Source organism: Pungitius pungitius, chromosome 5, assembly GCF_949316345.1.
Source record: "Pungitius pungitius chromosome 5, fPunPun2.1, whole genome shotgun sequence".
Taxonomy (NCBI): Eukaryota; Metazoa; Chordata; class Actinopteri; order Perciformes; family Gasterosteidae; genus Pungitius; species Pungitius pungitius.
The window spans coordinates 11,973,886-11,992,584 of record NC_084904.1 but is presented as its reverse complement, the minus strand read 5'-3'; the positions used below and the strand labels follow the sequence as shown (position 1 = coordinate 11,992,584).

Genomic DNA, 18,699 nt, shown 5'->3' with positions numbered 1-18,699 from the left:
CTTATATACACCGAAAGGCCCTTTCAAAATAAAAGACCGACCATCGTGTCATATGCCCAAATACGACACAAACATGAGATATTTTTTGTGGATTATGTTTTCACAATTTAATCATTAATTTGGGTAATCCTTTATTTGTATTATTGTATGTACACATTATAGCATTTCAGACCAGCTGATCATCAACATCAAGTCAGCTGCTGTTGCAGAAATGAACCTTCTCTTCCATATAGAGCAGTTCTAGGTATTGAGAAACGTCTACAGACTTTTGAATTGTAACAGTACTTGGGCTGCAACTGCTGACGTTTCACGAGTCCACCAGTCCAGACAAGGAGGCATATTGAGAAACAGCCGATGTTTGGATCTATTGTCTTGATTGGATGATAATCATCTGACTAAGTATATGTATTTTTTCTCCCTGTAAAATGTAGAATGCATGTATATCAGTCCAGTCTTTGACCGCACAATCATTATAAGAACTACAGAAGGAAAGGACACAAAGCACAACATGAGACGTAACACTTTTAAAGCATGAAAACATTTTTTATAGAAAAATTAACATCACTCAATCTTTCTTTGTGGCATCATTTTATACAAGTAATCCACAAAATTGACAATTCTTATAATCAGTTCAATCTGCATACGCCACTCAGGTTCTAATTTTGTTCACATTCCTAGATACTGGCTTTCAGGGAACTCAGTCTTCCTCTCCACCAGTTTCCATCGTCTCCTGAATTCCCTCCATAACTTCTGCCTTTCGCTGCTTTTTGCTGGCCACTGTCATGGAGGATAAACAGAAATGTAATATAATAAATATAAAGCACAGTTATTTTTTTACTTGTTCACGTTTGCACAAAGGTTAGTTGAATTACCATGAAAATGTTCGGCTGTTTTCCGTCTCAATGTCTCCACTGTCTCCTCAGCCTCAGCCCACTCCAGCACGAGGCGTCTCCCATACAGATGAGTGCTGTGGCACAAAGCAGCAAATGCTTTCTATGGAGATGACAGGGGCATAGTTTTCATGATTAGCACTTCAAGACAGTAGATTTACAAGATAAATGTATGAACGCTCACAAAACACAAACCTTTGCGTCCTGTTTGGTGATGAAGTCAATAAAGCCAAAACCTCTATGGTTCCCTGAACCCGCAGCTTTCTTTGGAAGACGGACTGTCTTCAACTCTCCAAAAGTACTGAAAGGATGAGGGAACAAATCCTATCATCGTTGAATGATCTTGATCTCATTGCAAATAATTAACAGGTTTGTGCATGTGCTACTTACCAGAAGAGTTCCCGAATTTCCCTGACAGTGGCTTGGAAGGGGACGTTTCGCACAAGGATCTTGGATCCTGTCTGTTTCTTCTCATCTTGCCTCTTCTTCCGTGACACTTCAGTAGTCCTGAACACAGGCGAAACAACTGAGTGAGCACTGACAGAAGGTTTACACAACCTTTTCAAGATAAAGTCTTACCCACAAATAATTACTCAATCTTTGAAGTATAATACAATGAACACATGGTGACATTCTCAAGCGCATTTCCCACTAAAGTAATTTTGACGCACATCTTACCTTGTGGCTCTCTCAGAAATCTTCAGCTCTAGTTCGTGATCATCTACAGTACAGTGCTGGTGGATGTTTGAGACAAAGAACACACTATAGTCAAAGGACCAGGTTGTAGAGGAAGGTTGTAAGAAGGAGTATGGTATGGTACCTGTAGTTGCCTGAGGGCTTTCTGTGCTGCTTCTGCTGACTGATACTGGACAAAACCGTAACCCATGGACAACATCTTGCCTGGAAATCACACCAACATTGTACAGTGGTTGTAAACTCTGATCCAGAGATTTAAAAAAATATTTTTATTACAGACAGCTCTTGCAAAGCCAGAGAAACAAAGACATATAAATCATATATCTCTGGTACATCCATGAATCAATATCCCTTTTCTAAATCCTATTTCACACTGCTATGTTGCATTTAAGTAGGAGAGATCCTACTTTCAATGATTAGTACCTGTCTTATCTTTCTTCTTAGAGATGGTGCAGGATGTGATCTTGCCACATTTGGAGAATGTCTGAAACACAGAGAAAACAGTATTAAACAAGATTGCCAAACATTATTGAAGGTTGAATGTATTAATTGACCTACCTCTTGTAGCTTCTCCTCTGTTGTGCTGAAATTAACATTCTTAATAAAAAGTGTTGAACCAGGAGCAGATTCCTCTTCCTCATCTTCTTCTTCCTCCTCCTCCTCCTCCTTCTTCTGCTGCTGCTGCTCTTTCATTGCATCTTCCTTTTGTTCTACTTTATGATGAGAAGACATTTTTATTCTTCCAATTAGTACATTTGTTTGACAAAAAATACCAAATTTGAGTGTGTGATTTTACCTGGTACTGGTTTGGCTGCCAAAAACACCCCCACAGGAGCCCACTCTAAATACAGTGGGATGTGCTGGAACTACGGTTTTCAAAGATACAGTAAGTATAGTAAACGCTTTTAAAGTGCCTCAAACATATGTTGCAGGAGCAGATATTGCGGGCTTAAAGAGGCACACACACCTTGCTGTAGGCTAGCCGAGTGAAGGCTCGTTTCGCCTCAGTTGGCTCAAGGAACTCGATGATGGTGGTGAGGCCTGAGGGCGGCAGCAGCACTCGGCCCAAGGAGCCGTGAGGTGAGAAAAGCTCCTCCAACTCTGACGCCGTCACTCCAGCCGGAAGGTTTTTTACCAGAATCACAGTTGTACTCCTCGCGGCTGCCGCCTGTAAAACCACGGCAAACAATACACACAGGAAACAATCTCAAACATGGCCGTGCTTTTTGGGCATGGTAAATGTTCATAGACAATATAGCTGCATGTAATGGGAGTTTATATTCAGCAAACCTGACTAAATGAATCGAGACTGACACCGTTGTCGAGTAGAAACTGCCGAGTCTCTTGAACAATCTGTGTCTCACCGAGAGCCATCCGCACTGCAAGACTTCCCTTCGACTCCTTCGAAGAAAAAAAAAAAAGAAATGAACCCTGCTGCTCAGTTTGCCGAATGATCACCATGTTGAAGTAGCTGCAACAGACAAAAAAGATGCATTCACACAGACACACAGCCCTCCCTTTTATGTTTGAATGGGAAAGGCTGTATTGGCATCGAGAAAGACCGCGACAGGAGAGGACCACAAGCAATTATACTAAAAAGAAAAAGTATCGCCATGATGACTTTCCAGACCAGTAAAATCCTTCCTCTTAACTTCATAAATCACGTTGCAGTGTTTTGCCATCAAATAAAATCATTGAGCATTGAACTTTTTCTCAAACTAGACCTGGATAGTACTTCATCTTACTAGAACCTCAAAGCATTTAAGTTTCTCATGCATTGGCTTAATGCAAAAATGTTTCCGTCTGACACAAACCAATCCTGCAGGATTGAGGATAATTCATGTAGAAGAACAGAGTAAAGCATAACTCACATGGTCCAGGACTTGGCTTTTTGTGGTGTTATATTTATCAGCAATGGCATCCGCCACTGCACTTGTGCCCAGAAACAAGGTGTTCCAGTTGTGTGAGCTAGAAGGTAACACCAATTATATTAATAAATGCAATTAGGGACAGATTTAATTGACTAGAAAGAAAATGAGAAAACCCAAAAACACAGAAACGGTAGGTTAATGTGACTACATATACTTCAAATACCTGGAACTAGAAGCTTTGTTTTTAGCATCTTTTTGCCGTTTGTAAGTAGAAGAACCAGGAGCATCTGAAGACTCTGCCTTTTCTTTCTTCAGCGTTGATGGAAGCAGGTGAAGCATCCTGCCCTAAAAGCATGAGATAATTGCGGTTTCCAATAGGCCTTGACGTCATTTGAAACTCACGTTGTACTCCCAAATCCAGAGGCCATTACAGGTCTTGTGGCGTACAGATACATCTCAAACATAGGTTGGAGATTACATACCTGAAATATATGTCCGTCCAGCTGAGCGAGAGCTGTCACAGCATTCTCTGGTATCATGTATGTTACAAAAGCAAAACCTTTAGGTTTCTTAGTTAGATTGTCAATAGGGAAGAGCACCTCAGACAAAGGACCTGAAAAGATTGCAAAATAAAGTTTTTATAGCATCAGACACAACGTCTGTGTGGACTCGTAGTGTGAAAGTCGTTTTTTATTTTATTTACCATGTGTAGCAAACAGCTCTTTGATCTCTTCCTCAGTGCAGGTGTAAGGAAGGTTCCTGATGAAGATTCGACCTGACTCTGCAACATCTTCCTCCTCCTCATCCTCCTGAAGCTTCCTGGTGAAGTTCCGGTCAATTTCTTTGTCCTTCCTGTCTCTCTTGCCTTTTCCCCCAGAGGCCTCCACACGGAAGACCTCAATGTAACGCCCGCCTGACAAACACAGGAAGAAGGTATGTCGCAGTTAGCCAGTTGCAGTGATCACATACACCTCGGTGTCTACAATAATGTAATAAATTGGATCATTTCTCACTAATGTAGTCTTTATTCTTCTTCAAAGCCTTTTCCACCTCTTCATCAGAGTGCAAGTCCACATATACATAACCTGAAACACACACACATACAGTGCAGCAAGCAACAGGGCAGCAATTTTTACCACTAGATATGGGTACAGGATCATATTTCTTAAAAACATTCAAATAGAAATTCATGAAAAGTTCTTCCTATAACATACCTGTTCTATTTCCACTTTCGTTCTTCCCAATCCTGATAGCTGCAGGCTTCAGCGGAGTCATGAACTCTAGGAGTTGTTGCTATTGACGTCACATATGAAAAATGTTAGATGCAGCAAATAAAATACAAACTGTGCAATATCATCACTGCTCCCCATGATCCAGGAAGCTGTTGTTCATCCACCTCTTTCACATTGAACGGGGCTCCTCTGAGCTTCACTGTAAATTCTGTTGTTGGCTCCATCTGCAACAAACAAGTGTGGGTGTGAAGCAGAAAAAACATCCTGTGCTGTACTGAACAGTAGTGTTTCATTTGTGGATGTAAAGAATCACCTCTTGCTTGGCAGATTTCTTCATTTTGCTCTGTCGCTTATCCTCAGAAGAAATTGTTTTCGTCTTTGACACTTTGTCTCGGTCCCCGCTCTCATAGGCACTGTCTGTGTTCTGCATGGGACCACAATCCTCGTTCTCGTCGTCATCGTCACACTCAATCTCCTCCATCGTGTCGTCCGTCTGGGCCACCTTTGAGCGCAGGTACTCCATATCCGATAAGCCAGACTTCAGCGCTTCTTTAGTGGCACCTGAAAGAAACACTGATATGTTTGCCAGGTAATCAGGCACCTCTTTGCTTCCAATTCTATTCATACTTTCTATTTCTACGCTTGTGCTGTGACACATTTGTAGCACATAAATGTAGTTACTGCTCGTCATTGATCGTAACTAGTACCCCACACATACATTCCATGATAGTCCACCTAGTCCACCTAAGTCTTTAGAGAATACAGGCTTTAAAAAGCGACCACCGTCACCAACCTTCATCTTCGTCTTCCTCGTCCTCATCTTCTGACTGTTCTGAATCAAAGTTGAGGTAGTCATCTGAAGCTGGCTTCTTCTTGCCCGAAGCCTTTGCCTTTCCATCGTTAGGACCAGTGGTTTGCTGCACAGTGTCATTCGTCCAAGTCGGGACTTGGCTTCGATTCTGATGCACTGACAGAAACTCCTTGAATGTCTGGTCCTCTTCCAGCTGACACACAAGACAAATGGACACGCAATGATTACAACAAACATCAGCTAATAATGACATATACATAACACTAAATGTCAATACACACGATCAAAAAGTAGTATCCCAGGAAGACATTGACAAATGTGGTAACATCAAGTACATGACGAAATAAAAACAAGAGCTGGGTATCTTAATTGGTGGGTGAATGAATTTTGCGTTTGTTGATGTCAACATCATTGTGCTGTATGCACATTTTGGTTGCTATCAAAGTATTGTTGTTTGATAGGCAGCCTGTGTTTTGTTCCATCTCATTCAAATCTTTTATAGTTAACATTAAACATAAGTGCTGAATGTACTCACCTTTCCCAGTGTGCTCTTGGTTTCGTTTTTTTGAACATTCTTCTGAAAGATTAAACAAAATGAACCAATTATAGAAATGACAGTGCTGCAGAACTACATTATTCTCCACTAAGATAACAGCATTATTCTGTTGCTACCTGCAGAGTTATATAGGAACGATATTATTTGGGTAAAGTTGGACATTATAGATGTGAAAGTAGAATTGTTAGTTTCTTTTGAGTTTCATGTAACTTCTCCTTGGTCATTTTGTGGCCGTAGGTACCTTTTTGTTGTCAGTAGCGGCAGTAGCGGAGGGTTTGTCCGGGCCTGAGCTCTGGGTATGTTTGCTCCAGGTTTTTGCTTTGGTGGGGTCTCCAAAAGCCTTACACATCTCCACCTGGAATACACGACAACCATGGGTTCACATGTGGGAAAAACGACAACCTCGAGAACGCGCATGCGCAGCCAAGCAGCCTTACCGTCACTCTGGATGTGTCCACGAAGCTCTTGTTGAAATGTTTCAGGGCTCGGTTCGCATCCTCCTCCGACTTAAACCCCACAAAGCCGAACTTGCGGAACTTGCCGTCCTTCGTAAACTTCAAAGTGCAGTCTGTCACGGTGCCAAAGTCCGCAAACATAGACTTGAACCTCTCTTCTTTCATCTGCAGGCGAGATACCAAGTACCGTTTCATCTTCATTCCGACAGAAACAAAACAAACCGTCTGCTCACGTCGGGCGGCTTACTTACCCCGTTAGGGAGGTTTTTAATGATGAGTCTCGACATAGTTATTGTAGATGTAAATCCACAAATACAGCGTAAACCTTTTTTAAATAGATGTCAACAAACCAGCGTGGAAGCTTCTAGGACGCCATGTTGTGGGAGGAGCCCACTTCTTCTTCGCTTTCTTTGTATCACCGTATTTTCGACATCTACTGGTCTGGAGGACTAGAATGCGAAGAAGAATGCATCTGAAGTTAAATGTATCTGCAGTTACCTTCTTACTGCTGTAACATGTCAATTAAATGACTATACACTGTTCTTCATCAACGATGAATGTAAAAGTACAGGCAAATAATGTTACATCTGTGAGGAGTGTCGTTATGTTCCTTCTATAATAATTTACACTTATGTTATAATTAAAACATGTTTTCACTTTTTGATAGCTTGTTGCTTTACATATTTTGATTTTCCATATGATCATCTTCTTGTTACTTATTTATTGCATTGTTACTCATTAAGCTACATAGTATTGTAAACAATAATACAATACACAATAAAAACACTCACAGGGATCACTGTCCTACTTTGATACTATAAGTACATTTTGGAAGTTACATGAGAGTACTTTGTGCCAAGCATGACTTTTATTAATATTATATTATTTAAATGTTGTATAACCAGTTTTTTGTAAGTAAAGCATCTCAATACTTCCTCCACTATACTCTTTACGCCAGATGCCTCTCGCTGAGTGGTAAAAGGTATTACAGAGTCACTTTGAATTCTATACAAATATCAGGTGGAAAATAAAGCACTAAATTATTATATAGTTCATTTGGGGGAGTTTGATAGTTTTTCTTAAGAGACATTTATAATCCTAACAAATTGAAGGATTGTATCATTATGTGGTCTCTCACAAATAGTAGAAAAGCATAAGAAACCTTATTGTAAGATCTACATGTAACATAAGGTGTCTGTAGACTCAAATTGTAAAAACGTCATACTAGCAAGTCACTGTCTATAAAAGTTTTAATGACTGTGTAGGCTAAATAAATGCGTGGACCAGAGTTTGACTGTGTTCTTCAATGAACCTTTTGTTCTGCAGATCACATGTCAGACTGAAGTCTGAAAAAGGAGATATCAGGCACCCTTAATGACACAGATTGAGATTGAATAGACTAAAAAAGATTTTTCTTAAAAGATTTTTATTGAAAAAAATCTCAATACAGCTTCTTTTATGAAAGTAATACAAAGCAAATTACCAAAAATATGAGGATGACTTTAACTTATATTGATAAGTTAATTAAAGACATATAATAATGACTTCCCAGTTCAACTATGAAATAAGTTACTATAATTTACAGTACCATCAAAAAACATCTATCTACTGTGTTGTGTGTGTGAGTGTGTGTGAATCCTCCTGGCAGTTACTCATCTTCGTGACATCAATAGCGTGAGGCGTAAGAAAAGCATTTCTTGCTTCACCCCTGGGTCACTGGTAATATTTCATGCAGAAGTTAATATCAGTGTCGGCCCTGCTCCGTCAGCTTTGTGGGCCTTTCTGTGCCTCAACGACTTGAAGTCATTCTGGATTTCGACGAAGGTTCTGTTCTTGGTTTCAGGAATGACAAAGAAAATGTACGTTGCTGTTAAGGAGCAGACCGCCAAGAACACCAGGAAACAGTACTGCTGCAGCCCCATCTGTGCAAATCACAACAGAAGAAACACTAGTGAGTCCAACTTCCAAACTTGACAACCAGCAGGTATTGGTAAAATAATTGAAATGTAAGATATACTCTTTGGATACTTACCACAACAAAAGGGAAAACCAGGCCGATGAAAAAGAAGCTCAACCAGTTCAATGATCCAGCGATCATGTAAGCGGCCGGGCGTGCCGTTTGTGTGAACAGCTCAGTGGTCAAAATGTTCGTCACGCCACCTTTACAGAAGATAAACAAGACAAAACACCTCTCATAGATACAACAGTTTATCCGCAACAGCTACTAAAGAATAACTTGAATGGAAGAGGAAAAAAGGAATTACCAGGTCCTAATCCAAAACTCAGGATGAAAGCAAATAAACACGCCATGCTCAAGTATGGTACCACTGGACTAGCATCCTGAGAGAAAGATATTCACACAAAAGGAATGACAGCACAAATTACACATCATGTGCAAGAAAGGCCACAAACTGATTTGAATGTCTATTCATTTGTAGGTCTAATGTTGAGGTTAATTACTTGAAAAGAGAGCGTCAGCGTGAATAAAATGCAGCAAATACTCATCAATGCGTATCCTCCCGTGATGAGCACTTTCCTCCCGAGACGGTCAATGAGTAAACCCTGTGAGATACACAGCAGATCATGTGACCAAAAGCACCTTATGTGAAGAACACTTTCCTTATAAACTCTGACCTTTCATAGGATGGTGACAGTTTAATCGAATCTTGCTCTACCAAACGTTAAAAGTTAATGCTTCATCATTGTAAGACTTCTGGTCATACAGATGTTTATGTCACATGCTCTTGTTCTGTTTTTTTGTATGAGACAATATTGACTTTTGACATTATGTTTAGAAAGGTACTGACAGTTCTGTCCTTTTTACTGTACCTATCTGTATTTAAGTTGTTGTAGCATCTATTTGCACTCTTTAAGACAAACTATTTAGTAGTTATAATAATTATTATATTTTTACACAAAGGGGTAAGGTATATGAACAGGCGAGTTGTGGTGGATGAATACGGGCCGATACCCATGAGGAGATTATTTGAACATTTTGAGTAGATTATTTGAGGAGAGATTATTTGAACATTTTGGGTGTAAAAAAGTGATTTTAGGCAACAAAACAACTTGGTTGGATTGGAAAAATGTAAACAGGCAACAGTAGGTATAAATGTACAGCATTAAATGTTTGTACGGGGTTTGAGCAAATATTATTGTTTTCTTCTGCCTAATATTTTTGATGTAACATCATCTGAATTGTAGGAAATTAATGCACACAAAAAAAGCGTGTTAGCCTAATACTTACACACGTTAAAGCCGTGACGCATTCACAGGCACCAGTGCCAATGGTCACGTATGGTATTTTATCAGCAGGAATACCCGATTGCGTAAACAAGTATTCTGCGTAGAAGTAAATCTAGAGAGAGAAAAAAAATTATTCCAATAAAAAAACACATTTGACTAAACTTTAGTGTTATTTTTACACCTTAAAAGGTGCCGCCGAGTGGATAGTGTACTCACAGCATTGATACCGTTCAGCTGCTGTGCAGCATTGAGCAGCATGATGGTGAGGAGCTGCCAGCGGACACTACGATCATTGAAGAGCTCCCAGGGTTTCTTGGCTTGGAAATCCACTAAATTAGTCCTCTCCTTCTCAATATCGTCCCGTTCCCCATCGCAGCCAGATAAACCGTGCAGTTGCTTCAGGGCTGCCGAAAAGTAAACACATGACCACCGTGGCGATTGTAGTTTTCTCCTCAAATGATCAGCCTACAATACAGGGTCTGTTTTTGACAATCTACACAAAGTGGTTCCTTTGTAAAATAATCTGTTTAATCTCCATTCATTTTGTTTTCATCGCATTATTCTAGCGTTACCAGAATGTTGTCACATGCTTGAACTCCCAGCTCTGACTTTCAAGCTTCAGTGATTGGACTCAAAGGGAGTCCTGACCTTTCTTGAACCACAGTGTCATGTGCGCTACGTCAACAATTGCAGGCCAAATACTGATTTTGTAAATGTACCTGTGTTACACCCCTTATCATCCCGTTTGTCAATGAGCAGGTAGCGCGGGCTCTCTGGGAACCACGGCAGGCTGAGAAGCTGCAGGAAGGCCGGGATACACGTGGTGGAGAGCAGGATGGGCCAGTACTCTTCTTTCCCCAGGATCTCTCTGTGAAATCACACCAAAAACCCAGATAGAAGTCATTTTGCAAACACAGATTCTATAGTATTTTTGGGGTGAAAAAAATACCCAGTGTTTACTTACTTCAGGCCGATCACTTGTCCAGATAAGATGCCAACAGTTATGGAAATAGAAGTTCCCATTCCCATGGCACCACGAAAGGCAGTTGGAGCTATTTCTCCCAAATACAGCGGTTGAACACAAAGGCCAATGCCTGAAAAAATAAAAATGACACATTTTAGCCGGTTCAAATATTTCTCAAGCTTATTTAAAATATTATACAAAATGTGTTCCCCTAGTATGTTTGAATGTATTTTGGAATCATTTACCTGCATTCACTCCAGTGAAAAAACGTCCCACGACAATTAATTCAAAAAGTCCAGTGGGGTAACTCAGACCCATCAGCAGAGCAGCCATTAATGCAAATATATTATTGGCCAACAGAGTCCCCTTCCTGGAAAAGTAACATTACATTAGAGGTTTAGAAAATTGCCAACAGAAATGAGTCAAAGCATCCCATAATATTTTCTTCCTACCTCCCAAGCTTCACAGACAATGTCCCACCGACTGTCACTCCCACAAGTCCTCCTAAGGTGAATATGGACACAATAGTGGACCAGAGGAGGGTGAGCGCATCGACTGAGATGTTAGTTTGGTAGCGCTCCCTCCAGGTTTGGTTGATGAAATTGTGCACATACTAGAGAATAAAAGAAAAACACACGTATATTCATTAGATGGAATAAAATGACTCATGTCTTGCTTTTAATATTTAAAAAGTTTGGTCTGACAGTAGTTTACTCTGGAGACAAATAAGACAAAAGCACATCTTATAATTCTCAAAGTACGTTGACTCACAAATGACATCTTGGTGCTAATAGCAGGTCGCCAATTTAAATCGGGTAAAATGCAAACATTTCAAGCAATATCGGTATATTTATTGAACAGCATTAAAAAAACATTCAAACATATCCCCAATCAGTGGTAACAGCCCCACTGAAAGTGTTTTGCCAGAAAGTTTGGTTGTGCCTGCAAAGTAGTTTCAGGCCATTTCAAGGCTTTTGAAAGGGGTGGGGTCTTTGGCAAAGAAATAGAATATTTTTGTTATTTAGTCTAGTTATAGTTTTGCGATTTGGGTTATGGCACCTGGGCGGTGTACCTGTGATGTTGGCCCTTCACAGCGGACTGCTTGTGTCCGCTCAGTGGCTCCGTGGTTGTGCTCTGCCTGACAGACTTTTTGGGTTCGCAAGTGCACGTGTGCTTGTAAGACTTCTGGCAAATGCAGATCATATTTTACCGGGCATTTGGAGTACCGCAATAATATTGTCACGCGGCTTGGCCCTGGTGCAGCCCGACGGGGTTTAAAGGACTCAGGCGCAGGGTTCTTACGAATAGTGTTCTTTATTTCCACGAAAACAGAAGCGTGCTCCAACGTGATGTGACAGGAAACAATGACGCGACAAAGAACAACTGGCACACAGGGCTTAAATACACAAGGGAGGTGCAGGTGATTGGACACAGGTGGAAACACTCAAGCAATCACAAGACAAGGCAGGAAGTGAAGTTAACCCAGGACCACAAGGAACATGAAACTTCAAACTAAAACAGGAAGGGAGACCAAACCGTGACAAATATAACTTGTTACATCTCCACTTTTTAGAATCATTGGGTCATTCAGTGCTGTTTTGTCTTTCAGCCGAGACAAAACTCCCAACAAGTCACAGGCTTATCAGATTGAGCTGTTTGCCATTCGGTTCGGTGGAGAAAATCAACTTTTCTCTGGTAGATTACATTTTGGCTGCTTCTGTCGTGTGCTTCAAAGGCTTTGAAAAGCATTTTGAAACAATATAATAATAAATGATAATAATAAATGAATAAATGTCCACTCGTTGTATAATTTACTTATATGTGTATTCGGTTGTTCAACTGCCCTTCTACTGAGTTGCGATAGCCTATTCATCTAATATTTAGTCTTTGGTTGTTTGCAGATGTGAAGATATGTAGGCTTAATATATGTTTTTTATTGCAGGTTTTTTTTACATGGATTTCATAGCAGGCTGATGAGTTGGGCTGGCTCTTTACTAAAGTGCATGACGTTTTTGTGCTAGAAACTTGCAATCTGATTTGGCAACAAACACTTTCAAAACCGGAATGCAACTTTCCAGTGTAACACCCGGTCTCATTCCCACACAATCCTCAGGATTAAAGACTCATCCGTGGCAATAAAGTCACTCTAAAGCACCGAGGCACAGAGCAACGCATCCGGCCATTTATTCACTACTTGTATGCGTGTCCCATATTTATTTATGTTTTAGCTTCTTTTTAGTAGAAGGATTGTTTCAGCATTAGCAGAAACACAGACGATAAGGGTTGTTACCTGAGTGGGAGCATTGATGACCGATACATTATATCCATACTGAAAGGTTCCCCCTATACACGCAGCACAGGCAGCCAGCAGAAGGGATTTGTTGGGAAGCTGCAATAAAAGAAGACACAAAAGCATATTTTGACATGTAGCTACGTATAGAAAACGGCACCCCATTGCTTCTACAAATACAGTTTTGTTATCTAAAACTATTATTTTATTATAATCCACCTACCTTAGGTAGTTTAGCTTTCGGTTCTTTAATAAGGAGAGGTTGATATTCATCCTCAAATTTTGCAGGCATTTTGTTGCTGATCTTTTGCTCAAAGTCCAATTTAGTTTGTCGTGCGCAGAGTGTCCTATCCTTCGTGTAAAGAGTTTGCTCTCAACAGGAAACTTAAATCATGGGAGGAGGATTAGATCCCTTTTCCTGAGGAAGACACACGTTATCGGCAGTCATGATCTGCCTCGAGGTTACGGTTATTGGGTCCATTATTCAAGATTTCACGGCTCTACACCATAGCTGCATCACAAAGGGACATTCATCCACTTGGAGTATTCTCAGAAAGAGAAAAGTACATCCAAGGGTAATGAAGCTGTTACGTCAAACTGAAAAAAACAGGATGAAAGGTTTTAAATGGAGGTTCATTCTGTGTAGATAACAACACAAGAGGTTTCCGGCATCAGCCATAGAGTGGACAAGAGAGATACTATTATCTTTTAGCTCACTACATGACTTTATTAATACTTTTATGAACATATCTTTTAACCAAACATCTTAAGTGTCATAAAAGTGTCATCATATGTCTATAAGATGTTAGATTCAGACAGAATTTTTTTTTGGGGTAACAAAATGTGCCTAAACCGAAGCAGTAAGCATGACATGTCGACAATGTTTAAACATTAGAGGACGTGAGTGAAGTGATACATCATACACCTATTAATTATTCTACTATTACTGAGCTTCCAGATATTCCGTCTGAGTGTTTGGATTAAGTAAACAAGCTGTTTAAAGTCATCAAATGCACTGCGATATTCTACATGGTAGTTATTATTGTCTGCTTCATCCTTTTCATTAGGAAGACTCCTCTAAGGAAGCTTCCTGGTAAAGTCACATACATTCTAAACGATTTACATATCAACCATTAATTAACATACATAACTGAAGACCTGAATCATTTGAAATTGACAAAACAATAAAGATTATCCAAATACAAAAATACATGACATCTGATCTCAAAGCAAAGCAATCTTTCACAAACTTGAGACTTGTTTTAATTAATAAACACTAGATAAAGCCTTGAAACTCATCATCCCTTTATAAAGAATTCATCATTAAAAAGTGGTATTACATAGATTTTAAACTACAAACAGACTACAATTAACTAGCTGCAGGTCAAAACCAAACACACATTTCCTCATAGCCTTCGTAAAAGGGTTTTCAAGGATATATTAAAACTCACTTTTGTCTTTGGTTGTGCAGTATCCTCATCGAAGTTCATTTTATGGACGATGCTGTATAACAATGTTTGAATGGACCACTTGTAATGGATGTTCCACTTCAGTTGAAGCGTAAATATAATGGTAGCCTGTTGTAAGGTGCAGCGTATGATCGGAGCTGCAGGGGGGAGACTCATTTAAGCACATTCCTCTCTGTTGCTGAGGCTTAAGGAAGGTCTGCTGACACAAACATAGCAATGACATTTTTGTCTAGATGAATTGAATGGGGCACTTTACATGATCTTCCTGATTGTAATCCATTCCTACAAACATGATCGTGATTCCATATATTTTCCAGAAAAGATTATGATTAGGAGAGCACTGTATACTACTGATGTACACCGAGATTCATACAACTTATATATTCTTAAAATTAATGAAGATACAGATGGAAAGATAAGTATGGCCCGTTTTCGGTGCATTCATCGCAAGTTTATGTCAGTAGAATATAAACAAAATAAAACAAAATGAAATATGAATGCTTTTTTTCTGTTAAAAGACTAATGTGCATTCACACCAACGGTTGGCACATTGATTGATTGACTTTAGGTCTATAACAGAACAATACAATTATAAATTTAAGTACAAGTCAACATTAGTTGCTCTTAATTGCTGCTCCTAATGCCTGTAAGAGGCATACTGTTCTGCGTAAAACCCAGAGGTTTAACTGGCCAAAAACTTTAAATCTTTCAACAGCCTCTGAGAACTAGGTCACAGAAGAGAAGTTTAAATTGACCACAGCTCTAGCAGCTCTAGGAACACCATGTGATTCACAGCTAAAAGCCCCACTTCAAAATAAAACTAAAACTATTAGACTCCCTTAATGTTTTATATTGGTATTTTACCTACTGTAATAACCAACTGTCATAAAACAGCTGTAGTTTCAAACCTCAAAAGATTTGCTTTAGGGTGGGCTTAGTGAATGGTGCCTGCCGGCAGTCCACATACCACTCGCAATCCTGTGCCTTACCATTTTACAAGAGTTTTGCATCTTGGAGTAACTTCTAGACATGAGTCCATTTTGCCACTGCTGGTGTTATGTCAGATTTTACTCGCTCCAAAACTGATGCCTACACTCAGTGCAAAGAAACCTCCCTTGTTTGGTTCTTGTAAATGCACAATCACAAATGGTCCTGCATTGGCTCTTTGTCTGCTGGGAAAAATACTTTATAAAGACAATATGTGGAGCTTACCTGCTCGATCACATCAAGGCTCAAATGGTCAAAGGGGATTTTATCAAATGTCTTCTAATGTCATACGCGTAAGAGAGAAGTATTGACAAAAAAACTGTACTTGAACTATTTCATGCTGACTTTTAAGTAATTTTGCACAAATATTCTCAAGAATGATCGACAGGGATTATATATGAATATAATTAATGTCTATACAGTATATATATCAAAGATGTAATGTAAAGTATATTGTGTGACTCGAATCAAGTATGCAATGGATGTGTTCTGTGCAAACATATGACAGATCTGCCTGGGAGGGAAGTCTTTATCTTTCACACACAGCTGTAATCTACAGCAGGTATTATTAAGATGGTCTTCAATAAGGTTTGAACAATGGAGCATTATTTTACTTAAAAAAACAACACTTTTGAAACTACTTTTTTCACAGGTTATCCCTCAACAGCAGAATGTTTGTTTTTCTTCTACTTATAACGTAACCTGTTGAGGATGACGAGTTTGCCCTCGGCTGTAGCTGTCTGTCAGTGTGAGCCAGGCTCTGGCCGCAGGGCGGCGCTTCATCCGCACACGGGAGCCTTCGTGCAACACTGAAACCCTTCCGCCGATGGTTTATGAAACAGCAACAGCCGCGGCTGCGTGCACCATGTCGGGCAGAAAGCCTCGCAGCGTGGCGAATCCTCTGGAGCCCGCGATCACCACCCCGAGTGAGAGGATACTGAAAGAATGCCACAGCTTGTATGTCGACAGCGAAAACGGTAAATAATAAAACGGAAACAACGGATTCACATGAGACGACGTCATAGCGAAGTTTGGGACAGTGAAGCGGACGCAGGCTCCGCGCGCACAGTTGCCGTTACGTAACGACGAGGCTCGTCAGGAGGAGGTTTGCGCTGAAGCCGAAGCTAAAAACGTGCGGAGCAGCTGTCTGTCAGTGTGAACCACGTGACTTTGGACCCCGTTGCGGCTCCTCTGCCGCTCCCCTCTGGACACTAAAAATACGAGTACAATAAAGTGACAGGTTTCATTGCGCACGACGTTACATTAACACGAGGGACTGCGGCTTTGGGCAGAGCCGTCTGAAATAAACTGCACCTCGTGGTAAAAGTGGTTTTATACTCTTGCTGTGGAGTGTTGCCACAGTACGTGAATCGCATTGGTCGTTATCGTATATAGTTTACTCCGGTGTAATGGAGGAGACACGCACGGAAACATGCCACTCTGTTGACAATAACGAGCAGGTGCACGTCTTAAAGTAACTAGTTGTAAACTGGATTCAGAGAGAAAACCGAGGGTTTTTGTATTTAAAGCTGACAAAATAAGACAGATATAATACATGTTCGCTTTCATTCCTGAGTCTATTTATAATGTTTCCATCCTCTTCAACACATCATTTCCAGATATATTCCAAAGTAAGATTTAAAGAAATATAGTTTTTTTTCTTCGTTATTGTCCCCCACAACAACACAGATTAACCTGATGATTATTTTCCTCTGATTAAATTGGTTGGTTTTTGGTGTATTAAATTACCACAAATGGTGAAAGAATTTCGATCTCAACCCACCGGAGACCAAGATGTATTTTTTTAATAGTATGGCAAGAGTAACATTTTTAATTTAGACGAATCCTTAATTAATCCCCCATTAATCAATTGGGTCTTTTCAGCAGAAAAAAACGTATCTTAAAAATCACCCAGTTCTCACTCACACATACACACTTATGATTGTTCCTCTGATGTTGGTACAGGCCTGGTGAAGATTGCAAGCAGCCTTGGAGTCCGACTCCTTCCTCCCAGAAAAAAGATCATCGTGATGATAATGGGTAACCACTCTGCAGGGAAGAGCTCCTTCATTAACTGGTAATACATTTTTAGGTTGTTAACCGTTCAGCTTTAAATATACATAAGTTAATGTTTGATAACGAGTAAAACAGAAATATTAGCTTTTACCATTTTTCAGCTTTCACTGTGGAAATGTATTATTCACCAGTAATATTCCTTTTTACCCTTTTGAGCAGATACTGATTAAACATGAGCTTTTACAACTATAGGCACCTGTCGACCACCATAGACTAGTTTTTTTCTTTTTAACCTATTTCATAATAAAATCTATCTATCTTGGACATGGACCACTATCTCCTTAAAAATGCAGCAGAAAAAATATCAACGTGTATTAGTTGAAACATTTTCATTTTGTCATTTCATGATTATTTTCTCATTTAATAGTATTCTCTGTAAAATGGAGGGATGTCTTTAACAAGTTCCCAAACCTCCTACAGATATCGTCTAAATGTGTTCTTAGTTGGATAGAAAGTCTACAACTGAACATTATTGCGCATATTACTAAGAAAAGCAGCACTACTGGTGTTTTCTCCTGGGTCTGTAGGTGTGTTTTTGCTTGAGGCTGCTTGTGTGTGGGTTGTGTTTAAGAGTGAGTAAAATCTGTGGCTGTTAACATTAGATAATATGATGTTTATATATTATATATTTTATTATATATAAAATATTAGATGTTTTACTATTTAAATAACTCAACTGTAGATTCCCAGCAGAGTGATGCCAGCTCTTTTAAAACGAGAGTGGCAAACTTAGTAGCAGCAGCAGTTCCAAAAGTTACCAATTCTTCAAAGAAAGTCCCCAGGTCGTCAGCAGTGACTCCAAAGCCAGTCCACCAAAATCCTTCTGAACATAAACATACCATAATGAACGTAAACAACCATATTAGTACTACCGCCAAGCTGAGTGTAAACATGAGATAAGACTCCATGCACTTGTTAATGTAGTATTATTTAATTTCCAAAGCAGTTTTACACTAGTTTGAAATTCTTGAAATTGATTTGGGAAATGATTCATTTTTGGCTTCCCCTGCTGTATGTAATATAATGTAATACCTTTGAGTTTTAGACAAAATAAGCAATTGGATTGCTTTTTACACTGATAAATAACAATTTTCATTATTTTCTGACTTTCAAAACAAAATGATTAAGGATTAGCTGTGAAAAAGACAATCATTAT

At 39.6% G+C, this 18,699-nt stretch overlaps 3 protein-coding genes across 4 annotated transcripts in view; 1 reads left to right on the top strand and 2 right to left on the bottom strand.

Moving 5' to 3' along the window:
- Positions 1-349: 349 nt before the first annotated feature.
- rbm19 (RNA binding motif protein 19) lies at positions 350-6,917 on the bottom strand. Of its 2 annotated transcripts, none has more exons than XM_037483451.2 (24): positions 6,763-6,917; positions 6,494-6,676; positions 6,298-6,411; positions 6,036-6,077; positions 5,483-5,693; positions 5,003-5,250; positions 4,854-4,913; positions 4,672-4,750; positions 4,471-4,542; positions 4,161-4,370; positions 3,940-4,070; positions 3,681-3,802; positions 3,458-3,554; positions 2,877-2,987; positions 2,554-2,754; positions 2,383-2,452; positions 2,145-2,296; positions 2,010-2,070; positions 1,711-1,790; positions 1,569-1,624; positions 1,281-1,397; positions 1,086-1,191; positions 873-993; positions 350-777 (listed from the first exon to the last, which is right to left on the bottom strand). In XM_037483451.2, exons 1-24 carry the CDS (start codon positions 6,796-6,798, stop codon positions 698-700), a joined length of 2,760 nt encoding a protein of 919 aa, XP_037339348.2. In that variant the 5' UTR covers positions 6,799-6,917; the 3' UTR covers positions 350-697. The 2 variants fall into 2 exon arrangements, with proteins under 2 accessions (XP_037339348.2, XP_037339347.2); XM_037483450.2 differs by having other exon boundaries at positions 351-777; positions 2,145-2,299.
- Positions 6,918-7,970: 1,053 nt separating this feature from the next.
- slc2a11b (solute carrier family 2 member 11b) lies at positions 7,971-13,507 on the bottom strand. Its single transcript, XM_037482965.2, has 12 exons — positions 13,235-13,507; positions 13,012-13,110; positions 11,174-11,334; positions 10,967-11,091; positions 10,722-10,851; positions 10,477-10,625; positions 9,974-10,161; positions 9,759-9,869; positions 8,972-9,073; positions 8,776-8,851; positions 8,544-8,671; positions 7,971-8,433 (listed from the first exon to the last, which is right to left on the bottom strand). Exons 1-12 carry the CDS (start codon positions 13,301-13,303, stop codon positions 8,239-8,241), a joined length of 1,533 nt encoding a protein of 510 aa, XP_037338862.1. The 5' UTR covers positions 13,304-13,507; the 3' UTR covers positions 7,971-8,238.
- Positions 13,508-16,275: 2,768 nt separating this feature from the next.
- Positions 16,276-18,699, top strand: part of si:dkey-98f17.5 (uncharacterized protein LOC569123 homolog) — a 9,816-nt gene continuing 7,392 nt past the window's right edge. Inside the window, exons 1-2 of the mRNA XM_037482030.2 lie at positions 16,276-16,444; positions 17,433-17,544. Of these exons, the coding sequence (XP_037337927.2) occupies positions 16,294-16,444; positions 17,433-17,544 (263 nt within the window). The 5' untranslated portion in view covers positions 16,276-16,293. The remainder of the gene's footprint in view (positions 16,445-17,432; positions 17,545-18,699) is intronic.

Excerpts from the sequence above, each read along its gene's own strand:
- rbm19 (XM_037483450.2), bottom strand. The coding sequence starts at position 6,798 with ATGTCGAGACTCATCATTAAAAACCTCCCTAACGGG. Across the intron at positions 3,803-3,939 it reads TGGACGGACATATATTTCAG|GGCAGGATGCTTCACCTGCT; the intron begins GTATGTAATCTC and ends TCATGCTTTTAG. Across the intron at positions 2,988-3,457 it reads AAAGCCAAGTCCTGGACCAT|GAGTCGAAGGGAAGTCTTGC; the intron begins GTGAGTTATGCT and ends TTTTCTTCGAAG.
- slc2a11b (XM_037482965.2), bottom strand. The coding sequence starts at position 13,303 with ATGCCTGCAAAATTTGAGGATGAATATCAACCTCTCCTTATTAAAGAA. Across the intron at positions 10,852-10,966 it reads TTTCACTGGAGTGAATGCAG|GCATTGGCCTTTGTGTTCAA; the intron begins GTAAATGATTCC and ends TTATTTTTTCAG. Across the intron at positions 10,626-10,721 it reads GGACAAGTGATCGGCCTGAA|AGAGATCCTGGGGAAAGAAG; the intron begins GTAAGTAAACAC and ends GTGATTTCACAG.